The sequence below is a fragment of the Lepidochelys kempii genome, chromosome 12 (assembly GCF_965140285.1).
Source record: "Lepidochelys kempii isolate rLepKem1 chromosome 12, rLepKem1.hap1, whole genome shotgun sequence".
Classification (NCBI taxonomy): domain Eukaryota; kingdom Metazoa; phylum Chordata; order Testudines; family Cheloniidae; genus Lepidochelys; species Lepidochelys kempii.
This window is the reverse complement of record NC_136391.1, coordinates 4,379,948-4,399,274: the sequence shown is the minus strand read 5'-3', so window position 1 is coordinate 4,399,274 and position 19,327 is coordinate 4,379,948. Positions and strand designations below refer to the sequence as shown.

General features: G+C 51.2%; 1 protein-coding gene across 2 annotated transcripts in view; it reads left to right on the top strand.

Annotated features, from left to right (window-relative positions):
- Positions 1-19,327, top strand: part of AARS1 (alanyl-tRNA synthetase 1) — a 49,541-nt gene that overhangs the window by 11,392 nt on the left and 18,822 nt on the right. For both annotated transcript variants that reach the window (XM_073307194.2, XM_073307193.2), the window contains exons 7-15: positions 1,183-1,328; positions 3,313-3,421; positions 3,541-3,691; positions 9,672-9,796; positions 11,882-12,026; positions 12,832-13,010; positions 15,470-15,583; positions 16,889-17,095; positions 19,110-19,294. In XM_073307194.2, coding sequence (XP_073163295.1) covers positions 1,183-1,328; positions 3,313-3,421; positions 3,541-3,691; positions 9,672-9,796; positions 11,882-12,026; positions 12,832-13,010; positions 15,470-15,583; positions 16,889-17,095; positions 19,110-19,294 — 1,361 coding nt within the window. The remainder of the gene's footprint in view (positions 1-1,182; positions 1,329-3,312; positions 3,422-3,540; positions 3,692-9,671; positions 9,797-11,881; positions 12,027-12,831; positions 13,011-15,469; positions 15,584-16,888; positions 17,096-19,109; positions 19,295-19,327) is intronic.

The following is a 19,327-nucleotide window of genomic DNA, read 5'->3' as shown; positions in this document are numbered from 1 at the left end:
GTGCAGGTCAGACTAGATGATCATAATGGTCCCTTCTGACCTTAAAGTCTATGATTCTATGTAAGTGGCATATGCTGTCCTGTGGGGTGGTGTCTGAAAGATGCGCAGCAGAAGTGGGTGGATTTATGCTCCTTTTTGGTTCTTTACGATAAAAAAAAGTTGTTTTTCTGCTTGCTTTTCTCATTTGGAATATCCCATGTGATCATCTTGATTTTGCTGGAAGACTCTGAAATGTGGATTGTGAGCAATCTGAGCCCTTGGGAGGGGGTTGAATCTTTAAGAAAGACATCCTTTCTCCTGAACGTTTCTTAGACATTGGAATTGACTAGATGTTAACACATGGGTTTCACAGTCTGACTAAAAATCCCTTCCCCTGTCTGTCAGTAGACTTTCCCTTACTGGGGGTTTCTGATATTCTCATCCTACCAGTCTCCCAGTCATCCTCATTTCTACAAATGAGTTGACAGGATCAATATTTCAAATATAAAAAAAACAGGCAGAAAAGCTGCATTCTGGGGGCTTGTTTGTGAAAAGCCTTCCCAGGCCATCTCCATCGATCATAAAGGAACAAAGAAAAGGCCACAAACACCTGTTTCTCTTTGCAGGTCGCCTTTAAGGCGGCTTTCCCTGAACACTGGTGTTGTCAGTGAAGGAAGAAGCCAGGCCCTGAAAGCAGCAATAGAGCGTGGTAAATAGAATGGGGACTGCAGTGAAACTGCTTGGGGGAAAGAGTTGTTGGCTGTATTGGTTATGCCTGGCTGGAGTCTGTGACCCAGCATAGCAAAACCAGCCGCAGCTGTCACTCCAAATCTTGTTGGATTCTCCATCTCAGTCACTGCCTTTGCTGACCTGGGCTCTGTCTGAGCCAAGCAGTTTCACTTTGCTTGCTCCCTTCTGATCAGGGAGAGCTGAGCTTGGCTCCTTCCAGAGCCACTCGGCCTCTATTCCAGAGGGTGCGGGGGATAGTGAGGTACCCTTCTCCTATCCAGAGACGTGTGCTGCCTCCATAACATTCCCAGCCTCCACTGGCCCTGAGCAAGGAGAGCAAGGCCAGCCCTGGACTTGGGTCATCCAGGCCATGCTGCCGAGCAGAGCCATGTATCTAACCATCTTTGTGTGTCCCTCTATAAGCAGACAAGACAGCAAGATTCTCCATACCCACTGTGTCCTCTCTCTGCATAGGGCACTGGGGCCAGGGCGTACACAGGGAAGGTTGGTGCTGAGGATGTAGACGGTATAGACATGGCATACAGAGTCCTGGCAGACCATGCCCGAACTATCACTGTGGCCCTTGCTGATGGAGGGAGACCTGACAACACTGGCAGAGGGTAAGAGTGCATGTGACACAACTGTGCATTACTGAACCGGGGAGGAAGCAGGAGTGGTGTTACTGCAGGTTGTATGTGTGTCCAGAGGCTGCAGGTCAGTCCTGGCGGTGGTGAAATTCCACCATTTAGAGGCAGGTGAAACTTACAGCCATTGACATCTTGATCTGGGAAACAGAGGTGGTGTGGTGTCCCCCACTACTCTGGGTGCAGTTAGGGTCTTGTCACTCCTTTGGACATCTGGAGATCCCTCATTTGAACCACCTGCACATGCAAGGCACTATTTTCCTTGTAATTGAGAAGGCTGGAAGGGATCAATAGCAGGGCTTGGAGCCAGGCTTATTGTGGTTTGGGTAAGTGCTGTGCAAATGTTCCACCCAGTGCTGTCCATGCATCTCAGTCCTGAGTGTCAGCTCTGCCCCTGCTATTCCAGCTCTGGGCTTCTCACACACACGCTTCGGCCAGTGTCCCTCAATGCTGATGTGCAGCTGCTCCACAGGGAGGTAGTTCCCAAGCTGTAAGAGTGTAAATCTATGACTAGGGCTGTACTGCAGGCCTGTGTCAAGTAAAGGAGATTGAGCGAGTGCACAGTGTTGGAGAGCAAAGGTAGCAAAATCGAACAACGTGGTAGTAATTGGAGACCCCCACTAACCGTATAAACTGATCAAATGACCCAATGGGACCAAGTTTAAAAAGACAGCTTTTAAAAGTGGCTGCTTCGTGGAACAGCTAGTTCTAGAGCACAAGAAGAGAGGCTGTTCTTAACTCGGCTTTAAGTGAACACACAGACACCAGTTCAAGAAGGGAGAGTAGTTAAGCCACTCTAACAGTGACCATAATATAATTAGTGTTGATATCCAGGGGGTGAGTAGGCTACAGAAAGTGACACAGCATCATTAACCTTTAGAAAGGGAAATTTCAGTAAAATGTGAAGGTTAGTCAAAAAGGTCCTGAAGCTAAAAATAAAGGAGGTAAACTCCATAGATGGATCAACCCTAGAAAGGGACCTGGGTGTCAAAGCAATGAGATTTAGGATGTGTCAGGAATGGGGTGGAGAATAACACTGAAAGTATTAAAATGCCTTGATATAAGTGAAAGGTGTGGCCTTGTCTGTCATTGGTCACCCCAGCTTATTGCAGAACTAGAGGTGTGGTCAGAGAAGAGTGATGAGAATGATCAATGGCCTGGAAAAACTCTCATGTGATGAATGACTGAAAAAAGGGGATTGTTACCTGAGCAAAGAGAGATAAAAGGGGACATGGTAGAAGTATGGAAAATACTGACTTGTAGAGAAGGTAGATCCAGAAGTTCTGGTGTCTGTGTCTCATTAACACAAGAACAAGGGGACATTGAATAAAATTAAAAGGAGGAAAATTCAAAACTAATAGAAGGAAATATTTTTCTGCACAATGTATAATTAGACTGTGGAACTCACAAACACAGGAAGACTGTGAGACCAAGAATTTAGCAAGATTCAAAAAGGCATTGGTCACTTATACAGATACCAAGAATAGCCAGAGCAATCATAATTACTGATCACAACATTTTGGGAAGTGATGTGAAGCCTTATGCTGCTGGGTGTAAGCTAGGCTCTAATAATTAGAGGTCAGTGTGAGACCTAATCTGCAGGCAGATTATCTCACATCTATAACTGTAGGGTTTTTACAGCTTCCTCTGATGGACCTTGGGTCTGATGCAGCCTGGCATATGTTCGTCTCTCACACAGCTGTGCTGATGTCCCTCAGTCCTGACATGCAGCCCCTCTGCTGTTCTAGTCCTGCTCCCCACACCCTGCACTCTGCCAGCACACTTCATCTCCCACCCACAGGTGTTGAGGGCGTGGATTCCAAAACTAGGTGAGAGGAGCTGAGGAAGAGGCTCTCAGTATTTGCATTGCCCATGTTTAGCTGCTGGCGGATCCCACTGGCAGGAGGGGAGAGGGGCGTAATGTCCGAGTGAGGATCCCCTTTCTGTGCTGTTCCCGCAGGTATGTTCTGAGAAGGATTCTCCGGCGGGCTGTGCGCTACTCCCACGAAAAGCTCAATGCCCCCAAGGGCTTCTTCGCCTCGCTGGTCGACGTTGTGGTGCAGTTGCTGGTAGGTCCCTTTGCTGCACAGTGACTGCATGAGAATCCAAGGTTGTGCATGGTAGGAGACTCCATCTGCTGTCTGATGCTGATCTCTGCTCTTAATGGCTGCTACTCCTGCGTCTGCAGGGCGACGCGTTCCCCGAGCTAAAGAAGGACCCGTTCATGGTGAAGGATATTATCAATGAAGAAGAGGTTCAGTTCCTGAAAACGCTCAGTAGAGGGCGCCGCATCCTGGACCGGAAGATCCAGAGCTTGGGAGACAGTAAAACGATCCCTGGTAAGGTTTGTTTAACTCCTTTCATGCTGAATGAGGCTTCCAGGGATTCCTCCTGCCCCGACACACCAGCTGTGTCCTGTGGAAATCTGCTGCGGAACAGCATTTTCCACCTGGGAGTCAGTCAGGGCTCAGCTGGGCTGCCTGTGAATTGAGCAGGGTGAAAGGTGTCAGATTGATGGTACTGGAGACTGAAGCCCTCTATCACAGCAGGGGCAGCTGCGGAGTGAGCCCCCCATGCACCGTCCTGCCTCTGGCTCACCTGTGACCTACAAGATGATCCCATCTCCATGGCCTATTCAGTCCTTGGGCTCTCTGATGAGGCTGCTAACAATTGGTTCTTCTTCGAGAGATGTCCCTATGGGTGGCTCCACTCCAGGTGTTGGTGTGTCCCTGCACCTTTGATCGGAGGTTTTTACAGCAGTACTCATACCGGTCAAGCACGTGCAGAGGCTGCCCCCCCCGGACCTTAATAGTACGCATGCGCAACTGGTCTCCTCAGTTCCCTCTCTACCGTCCCGGCCTGAGACGGAGCTCAGCAGACTTGCTAGAAAACTTTTTCTCCCTTGTTACTTTTACCCTTTTAGTTAGTTTGTTACCCAGAGTGTTCGTTATTAGTGTTACCTGGAGCGTGCGTTTATTTTTTTTCTTAAAAAAATAAAAATAAAATTCTCTTTGTTCCTGTCAGCACAGCCGCTTCCGACATGCCTGGCTCTCCAGGCTTTAAGTGCTGCTTGAATTGTAAGGGTGCTATCCCCTGTCAGCTGGCCATTCCAGATGCATAAAATGTTTGGGGGAGTCCCACATTCCCCAAAAATGTGCCCACTGCAGCAAACTTTAGTTTAGGGCACGGAAGGACAAGGAGCTGAGGCTAAAGCTTCTCCTGCTTCAAAAATCCTTAGGGTCCGCTTCAGACCCGGGCACTGATTCTGGCTCCGCTGCACGCCACAGCCCCCCCGCCTCAAAGAAGCTAAAGAAAACTTCCATAAACCATCACCTTCTGTCACCCGCAAAGGGAACTTCGAAGGAGAAGGCTTCTCTGGCCAGGTCTCCTGCCTCCCTCCCAGCGCTTCCCCGGCTGAGCTGTTTTGATGCGCCGGGCTCCTCCGGCGCCATGCGAAACCCGGCTGCGACGGTAGCACACCGCTCCAGTGCCGAGGCTTCAGGCTTCCAATTGCCTGCCTCTCACATGGCACCGTTTGGCACCGCTTCTGTCGCAGCGCTGACGCGGGCTGGTATGCCTGACCCCCCGCAAGTTGTCACCGCTCTCCCGGCACCAGCACCCGCTGAGCTGGCTGGCAGCCAAACGACTTTTAAAGACACCGGTGCAGAGGAACTTTTCATTGCAGCAGATTCCTCTCGCACCGCCCTCGCCACACGGGGGCTCCAGTATCGCAATTTACACAGTCATCAAGTGACCTCCTGCAGTCACCCCTACTGAACACCTGCTTCTCTCCAAATTCTCAGCCAGGGTCCGAACAGCCTTCCTCCAGTGAGGAGGAAGCTGGACTGCAGGAGGATTTTTCACCATACCAAGTCTCTCATCCTCAGACCCCAATTAAGAGGTCATAGAAACATCAGCTCGTCCTACTCTCAGGATCCTGCCCCGTGGTGTGTAGATCCCTGGATGGCATCACCTATGCCCTTTCCACCGCAGTGGCAATATTGTGCCCCGTGGGCACCCTATCCCTGAGACCACACTCGCTATGCCACCTCAACCAGGCCCGACACCTGCCCATTAACACAAACTCACAAACCTGCCACGGATGCCAGACACCAGACAGCACCATCACAAGTGCAGGATCAGGCAAGACCTGTCTCTAACCCAGTAGACCCAGTTGTAATGCCTGACGAAGCCCTGCTTCCTCCTCCCCCGTCATCTTCAGATGACTTTTCTAAATTTCAAGACCTTTTCAAGAGAGTGGCCAGGGAATTAAAAATTAATCTGGAGGAGGTTCCTGAACAGCAGCATGAGTTAACGGGCATCCTGCAGCCGCCGCCTTCTTCCAGGATTGCATTGCCAATCAACCCAGCCCTTCTGGAACCAGCCAAAGCCATCTGGCAGACTCCTGCTGCAAACCTACCTACCTGTAAATGAGCAGACTGCAAGTACTTCATCCCTTCCAAGGGCTCTGAATTCCTTTTCACTCATCCAGCACCTAATTCGCTGGTGGTAGATGCAGTCAACCAAAAGAACAAACACAAGTATCCCTGCTCCACCCCAGCCGACAAAGACAGTAAGCGTTTAGATCTGGTCGGATGTAAAGTATACGCATCTTCCACGCTACAATTTCGAATTGCTAATTATACTGCTGTGCTGGCAAAATATGATCACAAAAATTACAACAAATTCATGGACTTCATTGAGGACATTCCAGAAGAAAAGAAACAACAATTCACTGCTTTAGTCGTTGAGGGACAAATCATATCACGTACTGCTCTTCAAGTGGTCCTCGATGCGGCCAATACTGCAGCAAGATCCACCGCTACAGCAGTAGTCATGTGCCGAGGTTCGTGGCTCTCCTCTTCATTTCCTCGAGAGGTCCAGAGTACCGTTGAAGACCTTCCATTCAGTGGCGACAAACTCTTTGTCTCCACAATGAACGACGTCCTTCATTCAATGAAGGATTCAAGGGCAACCCTCCGGTCCTTAGGAATATAAATCCACACAACCAGAAGGTGACCATATAGATACCAACCTTACCACCGTCCACGCTACCCCATATATACCCAGCACTTCCAGAGATCACACGAGCAACAACAGCAGCAACACCAGAGACCCAGATACCAGCGTCGCCGCCCCAATTCCGCGGCAGCGTCTCAACCCCCTCCGACTAACAAGCAGCTCTGAAGCCTTGGTCGAGGGTTTCAAAACCCATGTTCCCACTTCAGTGCTTACAGCGCCTGTCCCTACTTTTGGACACTGCCTACGACCATTCTTCCATCAATGGCAGAACATTACAACCGATGAGTGGGTTTTATAGGTCGTCACACTTGGCTATTCTATCCCCTTCCTATCCATGCCTCCTACCCACCCACCCTTCCCGTGTCTCCTCAGAACTGCTCCTGCAAGAAGTATAGCATCCCCTTCCATTGAGAGCAGTGGAGCTTGTGCCCGAATGACACAGAAGGAAGGGGTTTTACTCCCATTATTTCTTAATAGAAAAGAAAACCGGGGGATGGCGACTGATCCTCGACCTCAGGCGGCTCAACAATTTTATCAAGAAGCAAGAGTTCAAAATGGTGAACCTCGCCACCATAATCCCAGTGCTGGAGCAGGGCGATTGGTTTTCAGCCTTTGACCTACAGAACACGCGTTTTCTCATGTGACAATACATCCAGCCCACAGACGCTTCATTTGTTTCACTCTCGGCTCGACACATTTTCAATACAGGGTACTACCCTTCGGCCTATCCACTGCCCCCCCGTGTTTTTTCCAAGCTCCTGGCCGTAGTTACTGCCCACCTCAGGAAGCAAGGAGTCATAATATTTCCTTACCTAGACGACTGCCTCGTTAAAGCCTCAACGCTTGACGAAGCGCTTCGATTCATGCAACTCACTGTCGATTGTTTCCTATCCCTCAGCCTACAAATAAACAAAAGACAAATCCACATTAATTCCTACCCAGCACCTGGAATTCATTAGAAGCACACCTCGATTCCTGGGCAGGAATAGCATCTCTCCCGTCTGATCGCTTCGACACCATAAAGCAGCTGGCAACAAAACTTCACAACAGTCCTCAAGTCACCGCTTGAGACTGTTTCCAATAATATCTGGATATCAGCTGCCTACCTTCCTGGAACTAGGAATACCACAGCGGACGAATTAAACAGACGCTTTCCCTGGGACCATGAATGGGAGATGAACGAGGTGATAATCACCAATCTATTCCGCATTTGGGGCTATCCAACCACAGACCTTTTTGCGACTGCGGAGGACACGAAATGCCCTGAATTTTGCTCCAGAGCGGGACTGGGCAAACGCTCCCCGGGAGATGCATTTATGATTCTGTTGCACCGGAACTTACTCTGTGCTTTTCCCCCGATCCTGATTCTCCACGGAGTTCTGACAAAGATACGAACAGATCGTGCCACGGTGATCCTGATTGACCTGTCGTGGCCCAGACAACCGTGGTTCCCATTCCTCACCAGAATGTCAACTTGACCACCAATTTCGTTGCCTCTCGTTCTGAACCTCCTATCGTTTCTCCACCCCAACCTGTCCATGCTTCACCTCAAAGCTTGGTTCCTACATGGTTCTCCCAAAGCGAACTAGCATGCTCTGAGGAAGTTTAAAGAGTGCTCCTACATAGCAGAACACAACCTACTTGCACCACCTATCTCCAAAAGTGGAAACAATTCACACTATGGTGCTCATCTAAACAACTGTCTCCTATGTCCACACCTCTTCCTCTTATACTTGACTACCTGTTAGACCTCAAACAATCTGGCCTTTCTTTCAGCTCCACCAAAGTCCACCTAGCTGCTATTACAACTTTCCACAACAAAATTGACGATACTTCTGTGTTTGCCCATCCGATCACTAAATGTTTTCTCAAAGGACTCCAATCCCTATACCCAGACGTTAGACCTCCTACCCCTCTGTGGGACCTTCACTTAGTTTTACCTTGCTTAACTAAACAACCATTCAAACCCCTAGCCACTTGCTTCCTCTTACACCTTTCTATGAAAACAGCATTCTTAGTGGCAATCACTTCTGCCAGACGGGCAGGAGAAATAGCAGCTCTCGTGGCAGACCCACCATATACCCTATTTTTTAAGGACAAAGTTACCCTTCGATTATACCCCAAATTTCTTCCAAAGGGCCATTTGTCATTCCACATCAATGAACCAATACACCTGCCGATCTTCTTTCCTAGACCACATGCAAACTCTTTTTTTGAATCCACAATGCATACCCTAGACGATGCAGGGCTTTGTCCTTCTATTTGAATAGAACCAAACCCTTTAGGAATTCTTCTAGACTCTTTGTCTCCATTGCGGAGTGGTCCAGAGGGACACCTATTTCTACCCAGAGACTTTCAAAATGGATTTCTGACTGTATCTGACTCAGTTATTAGATACGGAAAGTTACGCTTCCAGCAGACATCAGAACTCACTCCACTAGATCGATGGCTACCTCCGTGGCTTTTCTACGCAAAGTTCCTCTGACTGACATCTGTAAACTAACCACTTGGTCTTCTGAACGCACTTTTGTTAAACACTATGACCTTACTTAGGGCCCTCTCTCGGATACATGATTAGGCAGAGCTGTATTATCTACTGCATTTCTACCCAATCTGAAGTCCATACCTCCTTGAGATAGACTGCTTTTAAGTCACTTGGAGTGCAGCACCCACAGGTACACCTCTTGAAGAAGAGGAGGAGGTTACTCACCTTGTGGGTTCTCCACTACCCACCCTCCTTCCCTCTACTTTGGAGTTGGGGTAGCTTCCATTGTAGAGAAGGAACTGAAGAGACCGGTCGCGCATGCGTACTATTAAGGTACACTCGGAGTGTGTGTGTGTGTGGGGCGGGGGGGCAGGCTCTGCGTGTGCACGACCGGTATGAGTACTGCTGTAAAAATCTCCAAGCGAAGGCACAGGGACGCACCAACACCTGGAGTGCAGCACCCACAGGGACACTCATCTTGAACGTCAGTTACCGCACAGGGTGAGTAACCTCTTCCTGTTCTGGTTGAGTGGCAACATCTTACTGCAGACAGCTGTCCACTAGCGACTGGACTGAGATCCACCCACAGGTGTCCTGCAGACTGTGACCCCGGCACTGTGACCACCGACTGCCAGTGCCCATTAGCCAGGCAAATCTCTGAGGTCCACTGCCGAGTCTCATAGGCCTCCCCGTTTGCTGAGGGAAGTGTCCCAGGCCCTTTGGGAGCTGGTTTGCTCCAGGCGGGAGGGTTCTGATGGAGGAGTAGTGGGTATCTTAGTGGGAGACCTGACTGATCCGTTTCTTCTCCCAAGGGGACACTGCCTGGCTGTTGTACGACACCTATGGTTTCCCTGTGGATCTCACTGGACTCATTGCTGAGGAGAAGGGCCTCACTGTGGACATGGAAGGCTTCGAGGAAGTGCGGAAGATGGCTCAGGTAAAGACCAGCCCCTCTGCTTTGACCCTACTACAAGGAATAGGCAGGGGGCACAGGTGTGGGAGGACTCCTTTGTTATTGGTTTAAAGGGACAACACTCTGCTCCTTTACAACAGGGTGTCTCCTAGGAAATCTGACACTGAGCACCCTGGGCCATGTTGCTGGGTCCTGGGGCAGGCTGGGGCAAAGCACAATAAATCTGGTTGGAGGGCAGATCCTGAGGGTGCAGGCCGCCTCTGCATGGTGAAACACTGGGAACCTCTGCCTTCTAGCAGGGTGCCTAGCTCCTTGCCAGGTCTCATGGAGCTTTTTTCCCTATTGCCCTCTTGAAGGCTGAATTCCCAGAAGTAAACAGTGAGCAAGTTGCATGAGAATCAGCCCTGCTATCTCCCATGTATGTTCATGGGGGCTGTGCAGATATCGTGTTGCTTTCCTTCCTTCCTTTCTCGTAATCTCAACAATCGGGAGCACCACGTTGTCCACAGAGACATGGGATGTCCACAGAGACTCCAAACATCTCATGCAAAGATTCACACCTCTGTGTGATGGTGGGTAACCTGCCTTTGCATCTGCCCTGGCATGTGTGCCCCCCCGTGTTCTGTCTGTGCCACTTCACAGGCTCTGAAAATATGGCCTCTTGTGTTCATCCCACGGCTCCCTGAAGCAGACTCACTGTATTTCTTTAGGCTGGGCTAAGACTTCTTCAACAGATGAATAACAGTGGGGGTGTAGCCAACAGCAATCTCTGTGTAGATGGTTCTCTACGTCAGGGTTCTCAAACTTTTACTGTCTGAGGCCCCCCAACATGCTATAAAAACTCCAGGCCCAGCAGAAGGGGGCGGGGCCTCCAGGCTTCTGCCCTGCAGGGTACTGGGGCTCAGGGCTTCTTCCTTGCAGGGTGCTGGTGTTCGGGAACCCCCTGAAACTAGCTCGTGGCCCCACAGTTGAGAACCACTGCTCTATATGGATCTGGGACTCCTGCCACGTAATGCTGCATTTGTGGGACCGGGAAGACACCTGGCTCATCATGCTGGAGCCTGTCTCTGCATGAAGGGGGGGAAAAGCAGGAATTTACTGCACCTCAGTTCTACAGTGACCAGTACAACAGTGCTCCATGCACCTTCATCCTGAGAATAGATCCAAGATGCCATGTTTTTAATCTACCCTATAGTAATAGGCCTTATTTACAGGAGAGTTTCTAAGAGACTCTCCCCCTCCCCCGTTACTGTAGGATGGTGCAGCCTTGCTTGTGGGAGCACTGGTGTAGTCAGGCTTCAGGCCATGCTGCGTGATCTAGGCATACTCTGAATGCAGCTGAGCTATCTGATGGTTAGAACCCTAGTGCTCCGCCTAGACCTGTGGTCCCATCATTGGAATCAGCATGGAAGTTGCACCAGGGCCAGGGAAGCTGCACCAGGGCCAGAAACTGGGAGCCCTCCCACCCCCAATCACTAGTGTAGACACAGCCCCTACAAATCCAGCTGTGTCCTTCATGCTACCCACTCAGCACCTTGGGGGCACTTCAGTAGTGCAGAGCTAGGCACTGTGGGGTCAGACACATCCAGTGCAGGGTTAGATTCACAGCTTGGCTACTTTGCATTGCAGCTGAATTGCTGTAGAGCAGGCGCAGTATGAGCAGAAGCCTCGCTAGCCCTGACCTTTAGCAGTAGCTAAATAGCGGTGCAGGGAGTGCCCCACAGTGGGTGGATGGGATTGCTACCAAAGTGCTGTTGTGCTGCCAGTCACCCTGCTTCAGAGCATTCTTCACCCGGCAGCCTTCAAAGAGTGCTAAAGGGGGATATAACATGGATCCCTGCCATCCCATTGGATTCTTGCCTCCTAGATTTCTTGGCAGACTCGCTGTGAATGAGAGGAAAGCTGTGAATATCGGTGTGTTTGATGCAGGTCTACAGCATAGACTAGACTTGGTCCAGAATGTCGGGTGTCCATTCTGCCCCTGTCATGGCTCCAGCCCTGCATGTGCTGCTAAAGCCCAACCAGCCGATGCACAAGGATTGGATCCCTATGGCAGTATTAAGGGATCCTCTCCCTGCCCCTAACACTTCCATCTGTTGCCATTCTCAGCTGAAGTCTCAGGGCAAGGGAGACGGTGCGGAAGACCGCATCATGCTGGACATCTATGCTATTGAAGAGCTCCGCACTCGGGGACTGGAGGTAACCGATGACTCGCCTAAGTACAACTACACGTCGGATCCTAGTGGTGCCTACGGTATGTGATAAAGTGTCCTCCAAATGGTTCCCCTGCCCCTAGCCTCGCTTCGTGGGTCTTGCATGGGGTCAGGCCTGGAGGCTAGTCTGCGGACTCTGCTGCACCTCGCAGCATAGCTGAGCGAGGGGGCCTTTGTGTCTTCCTGAATCTCACCCCTTTCCCCTGCCTGGTGATCGTCTGGCAACCTTTAGGGATGAGGGAGGGGAGAGAACCATGACAGGGGCTGACAGCTGCCAACAAAGGTAGGTGGAGGATAGTGCAAATCAGAGGGGCAAATCCACTGCCTGGCTGAAGTTACTGACCATTTGGAGCCAGGGAAAACTTTTAAAGGGAACCGATTTGTCTGGCTGCTCTAGGAACTGTCCTGCTCATTCACTCCCTGCCTGACAAGTGGGACCCTCTAGTGGTTCCTTTTCAGCTTTGTATCTGGGCATCCCTGGAAATTCCTTTTCCCTGGATTTCCCGATATCTTGGTCCATTACTGAGCCCTTGGCCTGCTCCCTGAGTATTCTGATTTATTTGGAGCCCTGGTCATGGATCGGGGCCTCATTGTGCTCCATGCTGTATGGACACAACAAAAGGCAGCCCCTGCCCCAAAGAGCTGACTAGCTCCGTGATTTCCCCACCCAGGCTAAAGGTCCCCCTGCAGGTTCCATTGACACTGTTCTTTCTTCACTTCTTGTCTTAAACTGTTAAGCAACTGCTCGAGCACTCCAGAGGTGGCTGCTGGGCCTGTATGTCTATGGCTATGTGTAAATGGCTGGGATTGTTGTCTCACTGACCTTGCCTCTCCCACTGGCGACAGAATTTGAGAGCCCAACAGCCACTGTGCAAGCAATCCGCAGAGAGAAGAGGTTTGTGGAGGAAGTGTCCACGGGCCAGGAGTGTGGCATAGTGCTGGACAAGAGCTGCTTCTACGCCGAGCAGGGCGGGCAGATCTACGACGAGGGCTACCTGGTCAAGGACGATGACAGCAGTGAGGATGTAAGTGGACCAGGCGCCTGTGTGCTGACATACAAACAGAACCATCCCCTGAGTGCCATTCTTGGGGAAAAGGGGTGAAAAGACAGTGGGGCTGGGACAGGAAGGAAGAGGAAGAGTGGTGCAGTGAATAGTGTTTTGGCCTAGGCTCTGGGAGACCCAGTTTCAATTCCTTGCTTGACCACAAACAAGTCACTTAGGCCATGAGTTCCCCATCTGTACAATCATAGAAGCCTAGAAATGTCAAACTGGAAGGGACCTCAAGAGGTCATCTGATCCCACCCCCTGTGCTGAGGCAGGACCATTAAACATAGACCTGCCCTGGCAGGCGTTTTGTCCAACCTGTTCCTCAAAACCCCCAGTGATGGGGATTCCACCACCAACCTTAGACACCTGTTCCAGAGCTTAGCCACCCTTAGAGTTAGAAAGTTTTTCCTAATACTAGCACTGACCCCCCGCTTTGTAAGGCAACTCCCATCTTTTCATGTGCTGTGTATTTATACCTGCCTGCTGTATTTTCCACTCCCTGCATCTGACGAAGTGGGTTTTACCCCACGAAAGCTTATGCCCAAATAAATTTGTTAGTCTCTAAGGTGCCACAAGAACTCCTTGTTGTTTTTCCTAATACAGTAACTCCTCGCTTAACATTGTAGTTACGTTCCTAAAAAATGCTACTTTAAGCAAAACAATGTTAAGCGAATCCAATTTCCCCATAAGAATGAATGTAAATGGGGGAATTAGGTTCCAGGGAAATTTTTTTCGCCAATGATTGTGAAGCTTGGTTGAGGAGGTGGAGTCAGAGGGTGGGATATTTCCCAGGGGATGCCTTGCTGCTAAATGACGAACTAGCACTTGGCTGAGCCCTCAAGGGTTAACACGTTGTTAATGTGTGGAGGGAGGAGACAGAATAGACGCATGGCAGTGGCTGCAAACATTCCCTGTGGACACTGAACGTGATGATGAACCCACGCTATCCCACTGGAGTGCACCACTCCCTCCACTTACTTGTCGCACGCACCCCCTCTCCCCCCCCCCCGCTCTGTGGAGATGGGGTACAGGAGGAGGGAGACACCCTGACATCAGCACACACACACCCCCGCCCCCACAGCTAGCAGGAGGCTCCCAGAGCAGCTCCAAGGCAGAGGGCAGGAGCAGCACAGGGCAGTGGGGGGAGGGACAGCTGAACTGCTGGCAACTGATAGCCTGCTGAGCAGCTGCCGCACAGGGAACTTAAGGGAGCGGCGGGCTGCCGGCCCACCCTGGTTCCAAGCCCCCCGCAGCTAGTTCCAATGGGCTGGTCCTTCCTGCAAGCAGTGGATAAAGGAGGCAGCTGCCAAACAACATTATAAGGGAGCATTGCGCAACTTTAAACGAGCATGTTCCCTAATTGATCCGTAACATAACAACGTTAACTGGGACAACGTTAAGTGGGGAGTTACTGTATCGAACCTACGTCTCCCTTGCTGCAGATTAAGCCCTGTACTACTTGTCCTGCTTCCAGGGAAGATGGACCACAATTGATCACCATTCTCTTTGTACCAGCCTTTAACATAACTTGAAGACTGTTATCAAGTCCCCCCCTCCCCTCTCCTGCCCCCAGCTTTCCTTTTGGCCCAGTTCCTTTAACCTTTTCTCATAGGTCAGGCTTTCTAAACCTTTGATCACTTTTGTTGCTCCCCTCTGGACTCTCTTCAATTTGTCCACGTCTTTCTTAAAGCATGGTGCCCAGAATGGGAACAGTACTCCAGCTGGGGCCTCACCAGAGCTGAGTACAGGAGAACTATTTCCCACGTTTTACATACCACACTCTTGCTAATACACCCCAGAATGATATTTGCCTTTTTTTTTTTTTTTTTTGCAAGTGCATCATGTTGCTGATTCAGATTCAATTTGTGATCCACTAGAACCCCCGCCCCCCCGAGGCTTTCCAGCAGTATGACTGCCTGGCCAGGTGTCCCCATTCGCTTTTTTTTTTTTTTTCCTGCCAAAGTGAAGTAGTTTGCACTATTGAATTTCATCCTGTTGATGACAATGGGGAGAACAGCCCTGACCTACCTCCCAGGGGTGTGTGCAGGTAAATGGTACAGATGATCGAGTGCTCACATGTGATGGAGGCCAAATAACTACCGTGGCCCTGACTGGAGCCAAGCATTCTGCAGGCCCCCTCTTTGGCTCTTTGTCCGTGATCCTGACCTGTTGAGTGATTTAACTGAGCTCTACACTGCACTCCCCAGAGCCACCATTCCTCCTTGGTCTTAATTTAATTTTCTAGTTCACTGTTTGTCCCCCGCTCCCACTGCAACTGTCAGTCCCCAGAGAAAGTTGGCTGACCCACTCGTGCTACCAGAGAGGCCTGTGTTCCTGGGACTTACTGTTCTGGGGACTTTTTAGTTGCCATCCAGGATGCTGGGTGGAATAACAACAACTCCCCTGGTGTCTGTGCTCTCCTCCATCTGGTACAGAAAACGGAGTTCACAGTGAAGAACGTGCAGATCCGGGGGGGCTATGTGCTTCACATAGGAATGGTCTACGGGAGCCTGAAAGTAGGAGACCAAGTCCGTCTGTATATTGATGAGGTGAGTCAGAGTAATCATAGAATACCATGGTTGGAAGGGACCTCGGGAGGTCATCTAGTCCAACCCCCTGCTCAAAGCAGGACGAATCCCCAATTTTTGCCCCAGATCCCAAATGGCCCCCTCAAGGATTGAACTCACAACCCTGGGTTTAGCAGGCCAAAGCTCAAACCACTGAACTATCCCTCCCCCCATGCTACGGTGGGTGACGCCATCTCTCTTTCCCGTGAGAGATTGCTGTCTCCTTTTCTTCCACCATTCTGAGGCCGCTGCCTGCTCCCACCAGGGCATCCCAGTAGATCTGGGTCTTTCTCTGCCCAGTGTGCAATGGTCCCATGCTGTGTGACTGAGAACTCCTGCCTCCCAGAGAGCTTTGGATCACAGTCATGGACTTGCAGATGTCATTTAGCAGAGCTAGGGTTGAGCCACGAGTCCCCCAGGAGCTGGCAGTTGGAATTTGTGTTCTCCCCTAAAGGGTTAATGCGATGTGGGTTAAACTGGGGCACTAGTGGAATCCTGGCTTGGAAGGGATTGTCCAGCTGCCCTGGTCTCTACAAGGTTTCAATTACATAAAAACATAAGAACGGCCATACTAGGTCAGACCAAAGGTCCATCTAGCCCAGTATCCTGTCTTCCGACAGTGACCAATGCCAGGTGCACCAGAGGGAATGAACAGAACAGGTCATCATCAAGTGATCCATCTCGCATCGCCCATTCCCAGCTTCTGGCAAACAGAGGCTAGGGACACCATCCCTGCCCATTCTGGCTAATAGCCATTGATGGACCTGTCCTCCATGAACTTATCTAGTTCTTTTTTGAAGAAATTTTTCTTTCGGGTGACTTCAGTGTAGGTAGAAAATACTTGGTTGAACCCTGTCGTGTAAAATCTTCTTCTCTCCTGTACACAGGCAGCCTGCTGCTCCCTGTGTACTTCCCCCTCACTGGCCCTGGCCATTGTTCCTCACCCGCTCCTGAGGGCAGTCCAGCATCCACTGCCTCTTGCCAAACACTGCCAACCAGCAGTTGGGGAGATGGTCTCTATGACAGGGGTCCTGGGAGCTGGATTGAGACTAACTATTTTCCTTGGTGCTTGCCCCAGAGGACAGAAGCTGCTTTTGGTCTCTCCATCCTGCATTGACCTAGATTTCTCCTGAAGCAGAACTGATTTGTCGCTGTAACCTCCTGCTTCTCTGTCCCATGAATAGTGAGGTCTCACTGGGCTAGGCCAACGGTGTGTAAGGAGGAGGCACGTGGCAGCTCCTCCAACACAGAGCCCTTTAATAATTACTTTTCCTCTGCTCCCTGCAGCCAAGGCGGAGACCCATCATGAGCAACCACACTGCCACCCACATCCTCAACTTTGCCCTGCGCTTGGTGCTGGGGGATGCTGACCAGAGAGGGTCCTTGGTTGCCCCAGACAGGCTGCGATTTGACTTCACTGCCAGGGGGGCCATGTCCACCCAGGAGATCAAGAAAACAGAAGAGATTGCCAACCAAATGATAAAGGAAGCCAAGGTGCGCCTGAGCAGGGGTGCCAGCTCTGGGTCCTGGGGAGAGGGTGCTTGCTGGAGGACTCTGATGGTGGGAGCCGCAGGCTCAGCTTGCCAACGTGCTCTCATTGAGTTAACCCTCTGCCTCGCTCCCCTGTGGTGGTGGTGATGCGACACATGCACACCTTCTCCACCTCCTAAACCTGGGCCAAGTGGACCATCAGGGCATTCATTTGCAGAAAAAATGCAGAGCTGATGTTGAGAGGGGCAGGCAGAAGGACGCATGCTGCCTAGGCAGACCAGGTCCTTATCGTCCCACCCTCTTGATTATCAGCAGTGCAGTGTGAGCAAGTGTGGAACTGGCTGACCAGAGCAGATCAAGGATCCCCCTTATCTCCTCACAGCAGCAGCAGATCACCCTGCGTGGCTCTGCTGATGTTTCATGGGTAGAGGTTTCATCTCAGACATGTCCTGAATATATTCTGCTGTGGGAGCTGGCTCTCTATCTTCTAGCTGCATGCCCTTTGTGTTAGATTGGGTCTGGAGGTGGCCAGCGTTGATCTGTAATGTGGCGCAGTCCTGAGGGGGATGCAATGATACTGCAAAGCTGAGAGCGTGCGGAGTTCCTCAAGTGTGTCAGTGTGCATCCCATCCTAGGGGTACCTGCACCTCATGTTTCAGAGCGGATTCTTTCTCATAGCACTGCTATTGAGTGAGATCCACCCTGAGTACAGCATCTCAAAGAACCACAGTCACTGGTATGGAGCTGTACTTTGTTGGCCTCTTCTGTGTAAACTCAGATTTCCTGGTAAGATGTGGGCCCATATTCACTGGAAAATACAGGTTTAAACTGAATTCTGTGAGCCTCATCAATATTTCCCAGAATATAAACTGGCTGTTCTGTATTCGCTGCACCTGTTGTCAGTGTACATGACATCTCTTTGGTGCAGGGGTGGGCAAACTTTTTGGCCCGAGGGCCACATCGTGGTATGGAAATTGTATGGCAGGCCATGAATGCTCACAAAATTGGGGGTTGGGGTGCGGGCTCCAGCTGGGGGTGCAGACTCTGGGGTGGGGCTGGGGATGAAGGTTTGGGGGTGCAGGAGGGTGCTCTGGGCTGGGACCAAGGGGTTCAGAGGGTAGGAGGGGGATCAGGGTTGGGGGAGGGGGTTGGCACGCAGGAGAGGGTTGGGGTGCAGGCTCCAGGCAGCGCTTACTTCAAGTATGTCCCTCATCCAGCTCCTACATGGAGGCGCGGCCAGGCAGGTCTGCGCGCTTCCCCATCCATAGGCGCCACCCCTGCAGCTCCCATTGGCTGCGGTTCCCGGCCAATGGGAGCTGCGGGGGCGGCGCCTGGGGTGGGGCAGTGTGCAGAGACCCCTGGCTGCCCCTATATGTAGGAGCCAGAGGGAGGACATGCTCCTGCTTCCAGGAGCTGTACAGAGCGGGGCAAGTCCCCGACCCTGCTCCTTGGCTGGAGCAGGGCAAGCCCCAGACCCCGCTCCTCGGTGGGAGTTCGAGGGCCAGATTAAAACCTCTGGAGGGTCGGATGCGGCCCCTGGGCCATAGTTTTCCCACCCCTGCTTTGGTGGGATGGCCAGTAGAGTACTCATGATTACTGTTCTCCAGGTTTGGAAAAGCACACTGGTGTCAGCATGGAAGCTGCACCAGGGCCAGAGAAACTGGGAGCCCCCCGCCTCCAATCACTAGTGTGGACACAGTCCCCTACAAATCCAGCTGTGTCCTTCATGCTACCCACTCAGCACCTTGATGAGCCATTAGCCATAGGCTAATTTGGATGCTGAAATCTGTCAGGCTATGAATCTAACTCTCTAAGCAGTGGTTAGCACAGAACAGGTGTATGTCTCAGAGGAGAAGGTGTGAGAGTTGAGGCTGCTCACCCAGAGACAAATACAACTCTTGCTTGTTGAAAGTGAGATAAAAAGTTCTGATGCTTTGGTTACAGCGGTTAACCTGTATCTGCATTTCCGTCTGTGCTGGCAGTGCCCATCTGATCCCCCTTGTTTTGCCCTCCCCAGACTGTGTATGCCAAGGATTGCCCTCTGGCAGCAGCCAAAGCTATCCAGGGCTTGCGGGCTGTGTTTGATGAGACATACCCTGATCCTGTGCGTGTCGTCTCCATTGGCATCCCTGTGGAGAACATGCTGGCCGATCCCTCCAGCGCCGCTGGCTCCATCACTTCTGTCGAGTTCTGTGGAGGGACGTGAGTATCTGAACAGAAGGAGGATGGAGTGGG